At 39.5% G+C, this 12,418-nt stretch overlaps 1 protein-coding gene across 1 annotated transcript in view; it reads left to right on the top strand.

The window, feature by feature from the left end:
• Window positions 1-3,886: 3,886 nt before the first annotated feature.
• ADCK5 (aarF domain containing kinase 5) overlaps window positions 3,887-12,418 on the top strand; it is a 34,884-nt gene continuing 26,352 nt past the window's right edge. Inside the window, exon 1 of the mRNA XM_012541984.3 lies at window positions 3,887-3,989. Coding sequence (XP_012397438.1) covers window positions 3,978-3,989 — 12 coding nt within the window. The 5' untranslated portion in view covers window positions 3,887-3,977. The remainder of the gene's footprint in view (window positions 3,990-12,418) is intronic.

Raw genomic sequence — 12,418 nt, 5'->3', positions numbered from 1 at the left:
GTCTCTCCAAGCCTCTCTGTATTCATCCTGCTGGTCATTTCTTACAGAACAATAATATTCCATAACATTCATATACCACAGTTTACCCAAACATTCTCCAATTGATGAACATCCATTCATTTTCCAGTTTCTAGTCACTACAAACAGGGCTGCCACAAACATTTTGGCACATACAGGTCCCTTTCCCTTCTTTAGTATCTCCTTGGGGTATAAGTAGCACTTATACCCCACCACCCAGCACCAATAGTAACACTGCTGGATCAAAGGTTTGATAACTTTTTGGGCATAAATCCAGATTGCTCTCCAGAATGGTTGGATTTGTTCACAACTCCACCAACAATGCAGCTGTGTCTCAGTTTTCCCGCCTCCCCTCCAACATTCATGGTTATTTTTTCCTGTCATTTTAGCCAATCTGACAGGTGTGTAGTGGTATCTCAGAGTTGTCTTAATTTGCATTTCGCTGATCAATAGTGATTTGGAACATTCTTTCATATGAGTGGAAACAGTTTCAATTTCATTATCTGAAAATTGTCTGTTCATATCCTTTGATCATTTATCAATTGGAGACTGGCTTGATTTCTTATAAATTAGAGTCAATTTTCTATATATTTTGGAAATGAGGCCTTTATCAGAAACTTTAACTGTGAAAATGTTTTCCCAGTTTGTTGCTTCCCTTCTGATCTTGTTTGCATTAGTTTTGTTTGTACAAAGGCTTTTTAATTTGATGTAATCAAAATTTTCTATTTTGTGATCAGTAATGGTCTCTAGTTCATCTTTGGTCACAAATTTCTTCCTTCTCCACAAGTCTGTGAGATAAACTATCCTATATTCCTCTAATTTATTTATAATCTCGTTCTTTATGCTTAAGTCATGGACCTATTTTAATCTTATCTTGGTATGCAATGTTAAGTGTGGGTCCATGCCTAATTTCTGCCATACTAATTTCCAGTTACCCCAGCAGTTTTTGTCAAATAGTGAATTCTTATCCCAAAAGTTAGGATCTTTGGGTTTGTCAAATACTAGATTGTTATAGTTAACTATTTTGTCTTGTGAATCTAACCTATTCCATCACATGATCCTTTCATCTCTGCCATCTGTAGTTAAACTCCTTGAAAGAATTATTTATAATAGGTCTCACTACTTTTATCTTCTTACTCTCTTTTTAACTCCTTATAATCTGACTTCCTATTTCATCATTTTGTTGAAACTGCTCTTACCAAAGTTATTGGTATTGACAAATCCAATGGCCTCTTTTCAGTCCTCATTCTCCCTCACCTCTCTTTAACACTGTTGATCACTCTTTCCTCCATCATACACTAAGTTTTTGGAATACATTCTCTCCTGGTTCTCTTCCAGACCGCTTCTTGTCCATCTCCTTTGCTAGATCCTCATTCATATCATGCCCTCTAATTATAGGAGTCCCTCAGGATTTTGTTCTGGGTCCTTTTCTCTTCTCCCTCTCTATTTCTTATCTTGATTATCTTATCAATCCTCATATATTTAATCACCATCTTTTTGTCAATGATTCTCAAATCTACCTAGTGTATCCCAACTGCTCTACTGATCTCTAATTTCACATCCCCAACATCTTAAACTGTATATCCAGGAAATGTCTTAAACTTAATTTGTAGAAAACAGAACTTATTATCCTTCCCTTTCCCCTAACTTTCCCTATTACTAGAGAAGGTAACAACATCCTCCAAATCCTTCAGACTTTTCAGAAACCGAGGAGTCATCTTGGATTCTTCATTCTCTCATCCCTTATATCCAGTCTGTTGCCAAAGCTTATTTCTTGAACATGCCTCCTTCTCTGCTCTGACACTGCCACTCCTCTGGTAAATTCGCTCTTCACCTCATACCTGCTTGTCTCAAATCTCTCCCCACTGTAATCTGTTCTCCATTCAGTCACTCGAATGATTTTCCATTTTCCTTAAGTTCAGCTTGGTGATGTCACCATTGCCCCCTACTCAAGAAAGCCCAGTAATTTCCTCTTGCCTCCAGGAGCAAATACAAAATACTTTGAAACTCAAAGTCCTTTCCTCCCTTTCCAGTCCTCTTCTACCTCACTCTCTGACAAGTACCATTTAATCCAGTGACACTGGCTTCCTTCACCTCCCAATAAAACTTTTCCTTCAACTAGAAACTGAGTGAATGCCCATCAGTTGGGGAGTGGCTGAATAAGTTATGGTATATGCATGTAATGGGATATTATTCTTTAAAAAACGATGAGCAGACTGATTTCAGAAAAATCTGGAAAGACACAAACGGATGCTAAATGAAGTGAGCAGAACCAAGAGAACATTATACAGAGAAACAACAAGATTATGTGATGATCAGCTCAGATGGACTTGGCTCTTTCCTCGGTTGTTCAATGGGCACAAAACCAAAGGGCATCTGAGATGTTGCGTCCAATGGGCACAAGATCAAAAGCCATTTTAGATGCTTTCCAGTGGTGATACTCTGTAGAGATCCGAGTTTCCTCATTTGTACAAAGGGCAGAGGACTAAAGGCCATCTTAGCTGCTTTTCAGCTGTGATACTCTATAGACCTGGGATTCTGTAGCCAACGTTTCTCTCTTCCTTTAAAATACAGCACCATTTCCCCCCCCATAAAACCCTTTTTGATCCCCATAATTACCTTGGGAGCGCCCTCCATCTAAATACAAATGTCTTGTGTTTAATGCACATATATACTCACTCTACCCATACACATATTGATGAGGTCTAGCTTCGGGGGACCTACATGAAATTAGGGTTTAGTTGAGGTCTAGTGACAAGTCAAATGGAGCTCCCCTGCAAGGGCGCAAGAGTGCAGAGTTAGATGACGTCTAGTGAGACGGTGAAGGTGGAGATGAGAGGACACCGGAACCAGGATTCTAGTGGGCACACGGTCCTTGGTGCCAGGCGTGAGGCTGGCACGTTCCCACCCTCTGCCAGGAGAGGGCTCCAGCTTGGCTCCTTTATAATGAGAGATTTAGCTAAGGGGCCTGTGGGTGGAGGCCCAAGTTGGCTTCAGCGGGGGCTGGAGTTTGCTGGGTGGGGGTTGGGAGAGCGCAAGTTGGCTCGGATCCGATGGGGGCTGGGAGAAGCCCGGATCTCCTATTGGAATCCCAAGGGATGCTTTTGACCAGGATTGTGAATCAAAGGTCCCGGCTTCCGGGGTTCATAAGCATCAGCCAGGAAGGGCTGGGAACCAGAAAGGAATAAGTCAATCTGAAGGGACTAGTTTCTTTAAGGGACCGCAACCCGCATCAATGTTACACGTACAAAAAAACACATAAAAAACTCACATAATTCTCGTTCCTGAGGCTATAGTCAATATGTAATATATGCATGCATATTTATGCAAATATATTTGCATTTATTAATTTTATATTTATGCCGAATAGATTTACATTTACATTTACTAGAGAACGTAAGCTTTTTAGGAGCGGAGAAGATTTCGGTTTTTTGTATGTCTATCCTCACACAGTACCTCCTGGCCCACAGTATGAGCGTAATAAACTCGCGTCCGTCGATTGGAAGCACAGAATCAGGAGGAGGTTGAGGGGCAGAGGGAGGACTAATTTTCAATGATGATGAGTTGTGGAATGAAGATTTTAAGATTTTGCACGCGTGGAATCAGAAGTCAGCATAAGGCGCCTTTTAGTCACCTCCCCAAAGGCCCTCTCTTAGATAAGAATCTAGACCCGCTCCTACCCTTTGACCTATACCCTTTGGCTTTGGTCCTCTTACCCTTATCTTCCCCCCTCCCAAATCCAAAGGAAAGAGGCGGGCCCCACCCCGCTGAGAACGGGCCAATCAGAGGAGAGATGAGTAGCCTCTTTGCCTCCTTGCCTTGCCTAGGAGGGCGGGGCCGCGAGCAAGTCGGGGCGCGCCGCTGGGTGAAGGGGCACGCGCACGCGCCGGGGCGGCGCAGGGGCTGCCGGTCCTCGTCTTGGCGTGGGGCTGTGGAGGCTGCGGCAGCGCAGAGCTGGGATGTCGCGCACGGTGAGGAGACCCCCCCCCCTCCCCTCCCCCTCCCCCGGAGGCCCCTAGGCCAGCCCCTTCCCCCAGACCTCCGCCTGCGAACCTGACGGACCTCTTCTCCCCGTACGTCCTTCCCTCCCCACATCTCCCCGGCCCCGGACATCCCTCACCCCGCCGCGAAAGCAATCATCTTCCCATAGAGCCCGAGAGAGTTCTCTCGGCTTCCTGACACCTCCCCCCAGGAACTCCGACTCTGCTCCCCCCCCTTAGAGAAAGAAGGGGGGCGTTCGGGGAGGCGCCCTGCCCCCCCGGCTACATCTTAGCCCCGAAATCCTCCCTGTGGAGGACTCCCCGTCTCCGTCCCCTCCCCGACCTCCCCATTGTTCACGCTGTCCCTCCTCCCACCCTTGCAGTCACTGCCCTGTCTTACTGGGGCTGTGAGCGACTTTATCGGCGTCCGCTGCTTTCTCTGGTTATCTCCGCGCTCTTGTCCGGAGCCCGAAAGCGGTGGTTAAAGGGCCAGTCCGGGAGTTAGGAAGATCTGGGTTTGAATATTGCTTCTTACACTGAGCAGCGAGGAGTTAAACTCTCAGTGTGCCAGACAAGTCTATAAATTAAACTGAAACCGCCCAGGGAATCTTCATATCTGGAGTTTCCTACCTAAAAGAACGGGGGCGTACGGAAAACAAACAAACCTTCCAAACTCTTGAAGAAATTAAAGTTTAGACAACTGTCCTGACTTAAAAAGACCTGTCTCTGAATCCTGTAGGCTTTCAGTGCTGCATCCCATTATTTCCTCAAATCCCAGTCAAAGAGGGTTCTGCTTTTCCTGCTTTTCCTGCTTTCTCGATGTCCTTATGTCATGTAGCTGCTAGGAAGGAGAGCCTGGAAGGAGTGTGCTTTGGTAGGCAAAATAATGTGATTTTTTTTTAAAAAAAAAACTGCATTAAAATGCGATTCTGCCTTGATCAAACTCTCTCTTTGAATATTGTGTTTCCTTCTTGGTGTTACATTTTAAGAAAGACAGTGATAAGCTGGAAGATGTCCAAAGGAGAGCAGCCAGGATGCAAGTCCTTGAGATCTTGCCATAAGTGATTCTGGGAATTTCTTAAAGTATTTGAACAATTGTCACATACAAAAGGGATTAGATTGGTCCTGCTTGGTCCTAGAAATAGAAGCTATGGTTAGACAAATTTCTTCACAATGTTGTTTAGTCATTTTTTTTTTTCAGTCATGTCAGACTCTTTGTGACCCCTTTTGGGGCTATCTTGGCAAAGGTACTGTTTTAATTTGCTTTCTTCCTCTCCAACTCATTTTGCAGATAAGGAAATCGAGGCAAGCGAGGTTAAATGACTTGCCCAAGATCATACAGGCTGTGTTTGAATTCATGAGAAGTCTTTTTGACTCTAGGCCCTGCACTATTTATTATTCACTATACCATCCAACTGCCCTATTCCTAACAATGAGAACTGTGCAGAATTATAATGGACTACTTCAAGAGGAGGTAGATGCCTCATTAGAGGCATTTCCAGAGAAGGGTTAATGATAACTTGTCAAGGTATTGAAGAAGCAAATTTTTTTCATGTATGACTAGGCTGGAGGGTCACTAAGGTCTCTTCTGACTCAAAAGTTTTGTAATTCTGAATTTATCATACTTTTTTCTTCACTTTAGAGTTTTCCCCTCCTTTAATCTTGTAGGTATATTGTTTAATACGTGTAGTTTGTGTTAATAACTGCTTCTCTGTAGAGATGTTTTAGAAACATGGTTTCTTGGACCAAACATTGGACCTTTTAAGTTCCAGGTTCATGTTCTTATTTTCATGTTTTTCTTATTTGTAGCAAGCCTGTGATTTACTACCACATACAAAATACCATAAGCTCAAAACTCTTAGGGTGTTACATTCCTGTTGGTGGTTACTGGTATTTCACATTGAACTTAAAATGATGTAGCCAGAAAGTGTTTAAAAATTACTTGATTTAGCACCCTCCTTTTCTGGAAGAGGCCAGAGAGGGAAAAGACTTGCTTAAGATAAGAGAGCAGTCTAATCTAGAGCCAGGTGTCCTGATTTCTCTGGGCCAGGCTCTTTCTGCTATGCTACATTGCCTCCCATCAACAGTCTAATTCAATGGCCTTGATGTTCTTAATAATGACTAGCTAGCTAACATTAAGTAAGAGTCCTTGACATACTGGAGAAAACTGAGTATCTCTGTTCCTCTTCTGACTCTAATTAGCTGTGGGATTTTGTGAAAATCTTTGGGTGTTCAGTTTTTGCTTATGAAAAATGAGGGGGATAGATGGATTTATCAACTCTATATAAAGAATATATCCAGTGCCAAAGTAAGTTAGGCTACCTCATAAATAAGGTAGTGAGTTCTCTGTCATTGAAGGTCTGAAAGCAGTCATTGAAGAGATTCTCATCTCAATACAAGTTGGAATAGATGGTTGCTTTCAGCTCTGAGATTCCAAATTTCCGTGACTAAGTAGTTTCCAAGACCCTCCTTGAGCTCTCAGAATCTATGACTCCATCCATACCAGCATTAAAGACATGAAAAATATTGGCATCAAAAATGTATATAGAGATGACATTTTGTTGATGAATGAATATGCTTTTGAGTTGGTTCCCTAAGGTGTCCCTTGTGACCTGTTGCACACAGCTGTCTGATTGAAATGCAGTCTGTGTCCAGAAAGCAGAATTGTTTTTTATGCAGAAATGGATGGGAATCAGGATGAAGTTCAAGAAAGAAAAAGTCAATAGAGGTGATAGACTAGAAAATAAGAATGGATGGAAGGATTAAAGGCCACCAAATTTCAAAGTTGGGAGGGACTTCAGAAACTATCTAGTCCAACTCATACTTAACAAATAATCTTTTCTACAAGATAGCCTAAAAGAGTTCATACACCCTTTACTTGAAAGTTGCCAATGAGGGAAAATCCATTACCTCCTGATAGTTATGCTCTTGGAGAGATCTAGTGTTAGAAAGTATTGCCTCTAAAAGGCCTAAATGTACTTCTTTACAATTTTTATTCATTGCTCTAGTTCTGCTCTTTGGGTAAGGACAATAAGTATAATCCCTTTTTCATAATAGTCCTTCAAATACCTGAATCTTTTCTTCTGTAGGCAAAACAGCTCCATATCCATTCAAAATATCTCTGCTGGTCCTGAGACCCTTTCAGAGGATCCTTGAGGTCAAAACTATTTTCATAATAATACTAAGACATTTTAATTTCTAATATGGTAAATATCTACAGATATAACCCACAGAAATAAAAATTCTTTGAAAATATTCAGTAATTTTAAAATGCAATAAAGAGCTCCTAAGGCCAAAAAAAAACTGACAACTAATCTTGTAGATTGGTATGGAAAGAAATCAGTCAGTAAACAAGGATTTATTAAATAATTTGCTATGTGCCAAGAGCTTTCTAAATTAGGGGTAATGGGAGCTCACGTTTATAAAGACCCAAAAATGAAACTATCCCTATCCTGTAGGAGTCTATCAAGGGAGATAACAAGTATAGATAAAAGTGTGTGTGTATATAATACATAGAGAGAGAGAATATATAGAGTATACACACCATATGTTTACACACATACACACACATTCTCATATGCATACATAGATATATCTATACTTATCTCCTTTTATAGACCTAAAATTTCTTGAGGGCAAGGATAGCTTCATTTTCAAGTCAGATCTGTATCGTGTGTGTGTGTGTGTGTGTGCGCGCGCACATATATGTCTGTGCTTGTGTGTATATAAAATAGAAGATAATTTATAAGAGGGAGGCAGTTAGGTATGAGAAAAAGCCTCATGTTGGGAGCATTTGATTTGAGCTTTAAACAAAATTGAGAGGTTGAAGTAAGAAGGGCATTCCTTTTATGGGTGATAATCTGTGCATTTGCATGGGGACAAAGTGGAATGTCATATTCAGAAAAAGGTGACAATATTAGTTTGGCTGGATTGTAGAGTACACGGAGGGATGTGCAGCAAACCTGTAAAGTTAGGTTAAAATCACATTAGAAAGGATTCTAAAAGATGTACTTTATCCTAGAGGCAGTAGGGAGCCATTAGAACCTCTTGAACAGGGGAGTGACATGGTCAGGCCTGTGCTTTAGGAATATCACTTTGGCAGCTGTGTGGAGGATGAATTAGAGAGGTGAGAGACTTCCTACAGTCATACAGAGTCATAGTGCTACTGTAACACTATCAGGAGGTACATTTTATTTTCTAACTATATACTACCATGCTAGCTTTTTATTAGTTCAGAGGGCTAAGAGCTAGAAGAGACCTCAGAGGATGTTTAGTTCTTAATCTCTCCCATTTGATAGATGAAGAAACTTGAAATCCAGAAAGGTTAAGGAGTGACTTGCTTAAGATCAACACAGGTGGTCAATACCAGAAGTGGAATAAGGCAGGGAGGAAGACATGAAAGTAGTCAGGGTGATGAGGCTGCTAGATTCAGCAAAAAAGAGTCTGGACTGGGTGATAGAGACAGAGTGAATCTCCAGGAGAAGTTACTAAATAATGAGAACAGTAGAAAGGTCTGGGAGTATCAGCGAGGAGTAACACCAGCTCCTTCTGACCATTGTGTCAGAGGACATGAGAGAAGGATCATCTTGTTTAAGAGTGTGACTAGGGTGCAGTATCTTTCAGAGGGAGCTAGGCTTCTATGAGCACAGGAAGATGAGAAGAATAAGGACAAGATCCAGGGTGAAAAGCCATGTCTCAAATTCATTAGAAAGCTGAAAGTGACCACAGAGATCAGTATCTAATTCCTTCATTTTATAGATTTGAAAATTGAGTTCCAAAGAGACTCAGTGAGCTGGCTTAGTAAGTAGTTTAGTAGTTAGTTTTCATAATGATGCCAGATCAAGACCTCTTCATATTACACTTCTAGTAAGAGAAATCAGAACTATAAGAGTTTTGGCCAAGATGGGTATGATCAAAGGAAGGATCTAGAAAGGACTGTGTAAAACAACTAATTATATTAAATCATACTTGATTAACTCCAGTTATAGGTGGTTTGTGTCTTAGAATTCTCTCATGTCATAACAGGTTTGTTTTAGATGAGCTATGTGGATTTGCCAATTTTGTACAGGTTTGGAAAGGAATGCTAGTCTCCTGACTCCTAGTGTTCTTTCAAGTTGATTATACCATGTTACTCAGCATTTTTATTTATTAACTAATAAGCACTATACATATCACCTATCCTAAGCTTCCCTTCCTATGTAATACTGTGGCTTTCTTACTATTTGGCTGCAGCACTGACAGGATGTACATTTTATTTTCTTGCTGTATACCACCATCCTATGCTTTTTTTTTTTTTTAAATAGAGGGTGAAGGCACAAGGGAAAATGGTGAGAAATAGTATGGAAGATATAATTTGAAATTAAGAAATGAGGGGGCAGAACCAAGACAGCAGAGTAAAGGCAGGGATTCACCCAAGTTCTCCCCCCAAACCCTTCCAAATTTCTTTAAATAATGACTCTAAACAAACTTTAGCACATCAGAACCCCCAAAAAGATGGAGTGGAACAATTTTCCAGCAAAGACAATTTGGAAGGTCAGCATGAAAGGTCTTGCACCATAGTGGGAGTCCAGCACTGCTTAGAACAGGCACAGGCACAGGCACCACCAAAGCAGGAGGTGGTCTTGGGGCTTCTGAATCAGCGGCAGTACTAGCAATTTCCAGAGCTGTCAGTCCAGAGACGCCAAAGATGACATTTTTTAAAATTTTGTTTAGACTCTTTCAGATTTTTCTCTCTCTCTCCCTTATTTCCCCTCTTCTTAAGATAACAAGCAATCTGATATAGGTTAAATATAAGCATTTCTTTTAAACATTTTATATTTGTCATGTTACGTAAGAAAAAATCAGACCAGAAGGTTAAAAAAAAAAAAACACACACAAGAAAGGGGGGGAAAAAAGTGAAAATACGATGCTTCAATTCATGTCCAGTCTCCATTGTTGTCTCTATTTGAAAATACCTTGAAATCACTGCATTGTTGAGAAGAGGCAAGTCCATCACAGTTAATCATTACATAATCTTATTACTGTATTCAGTGTTCTCTTGATTCTGCTCACTTCACTCATGTAAGACTTTTCAGAGTTTTCTGAAATTGGCCAACTCATCTTTTTTATAGAACAAAAATATTTCATTACATTCATATACTGTAACATTCAGCCATTGCCCAGCTGTTGGGCAGCCATTCAATTTCTAGTTTCTTGCAGAACAGAAAGAGCTGCTACTTTTACACATGTGAGTACTTTTCCCTTTTTTATGATGTCCTTGGGATATTTATGACACTGCTGGATGAAAGGTAGTCCAGTTGATAGCCCTTTGGGTATAGTTCCAAATTGCTGTCTAGAATCATTTCATAATTCCACCAACAATGCATTAATGCCCCAGTTTTCCCACACCCCCTCCAACATTTATCATTATCTTTTCCTGTTATCTTAACCAATCAGAAATACAAAAAGCTAATGAAGTGAAGAATGCCTTAAAAAGCAAAATAGACTAGATAGAAAAGAGGTACAAAAACTTACTGGGAAAAATAAACTCTTGAAAATTGGAATTGTGCAAGCAGAAGCTAATGACTTTCTGAGGTATCAAGAAACAAAACCAAAAAAATTGAATATAGTGTGAAATAGCTCATTGGAAAAACAATTGGCTTGAAAAATAGATCCAGGATAGATAATTTAAAAATTATTGGTCTAAATGAATGCCATGATTAAGTAAAAAAGAGCTTGGATATTATCTTTTTTTTTTTCTGAAGTAATTGGGGTTAAGTGACTTGCCCAGAGTCATACAGCTAGGAAGTGTTAAGTGTCTGAGGTCACATTTGAACTCAGGTCCTCCTGACTTCAGAGCTGTTTCTGTATCCATTGTGCCACTTAGCTGCCCCTTGAATATTATCTTTCAAGAAATCATTAAAGAAAACTCTTGAAATTCTAGAATCAGAGAATAAATTAGAAATTGAAAGAATCCACCAATCACCTCTTTAAAGAGATCCCAAGATGAAAACTCCCAGGAATATTGTAGCCAAATTCTGGAACTCCCAGGTCAAGGAGAAAATATTGCAAACAGGCAGAAAGAAACAATTCAAGTATAGTGGAGCTACAGTAAGGATAACAGAAGATTTAATAGCTTCTACATTAAAAGATCGGAGGGTTTGGAATATGATATTCCATAGAGCAGTGGGAGCTAGGATTACAGCCAAGAATCACCTATCCAGCAAAACTGAATATAATATTTCAGAGGAAATGGTGGTCATTTAGTGAAATAAAGGAATTTCAAGCATTTGTGATAAATAGACCAGAGTTGAATAGAAAATTTGATTTTCAAATACAGGACTTAGGAGAAGCATAAGGAGATAATCAGGAAAGCAACTTAATAAGGTTTATCTTTTTACATTGCTACATAAAAGGATGATACTTGAACTCAGAACTTTTTTCATTATTATGATGGTTAAGGAGTACATATAGACAAAAGACACAGGTGTGAATTGAATATGAAGAGATATCTAAAACAATAAAATTAAGGAGTAAGAGAGGCATGTTCTGGGAGAAAGGCCAAAGGAGAGGTAGAATGGTATAAATTATCTCCCCCCCCCAAAAAAAAAAAAAAAAAAAGGAGGCAAGACATTTTGTTTTCTCTCTTTTTTTTCCCTTTTGGATCTGATATTTCTTGTGCAGTATGGTATTTGTGGAAATATGTGTAGAGGAATTACACATATTTAACATATTAAATCACTTGCTGACTGAGGGAGAGGGGGAAAGGAGGGAAAAAAAATTAGAACACAAAATTTTGTAGGAATGAATGTCAAAAATTATCCATAAAATAAATAAATAGCTATCTTTATCTATAAAATGAATAAAAGAAAATAAAAGGCTATAATTTAAAAAAGATTTTAAAAATAAAACAATAAAGATTATCTATGCTACCTCTTAAAAAATGCAAAAAGAAAAAAAAAGGCAAGAAAAAGCTTTTACATCTAAGGGAAAGGGGATGAGTGAACCTTATTCTCATCAGAATTTGCCTGAAAGAGGAAATAACATACACACTTAATAAGAGATCTATCTTACACTGATACTAAGTGAAATGAGTAGAATTAAGAGAACATTGTACACAGCAACAACAAGATTATGTAATGATCATCTATGAGGGACTTGGCTCTTTTCAACAATAGTGTGATTTAAGACAATTCCATTAGACTTGTGATGAAAAGAGCTATTGCATCCAGAGAAAGAACTATGGAAACTGAATGTGGAACAGAGCATAGTATTTTTACTTTTTGTTTGCTCTTTTTTCCTTCCTTATGTTTTCTTTTTTCCTTTTGATCTGATTTTTCTTGCACGGCATGACAAATATAGAAATATGTTTAGAAGAATTGCACATGTTTAACCTATATTGGATTGCTTGCTGTCAAGGGAATGGGGAAGGGAGGGAGAAA

This window comes from Sarcophilus harrisii, chromosome 1 (assembly GCF_902635505.1).
Source record: "Sarcophilus harrisii chromosome 1, mSarHar1.11, whole genome shotgun sequence".
In the NCBI taxonomy this organism is placed as follows: Eukaryota; Metazoa; Chordata; class Mammalia; order Dasyuromorphia; family Dasyuridae; genus Sarcophilus; species Sarcophilus harrisii.
Note: the sequence above shows the minus strand (reverse complement) of the source record. Positions and strands in the feature narration are given on the sequence as shown.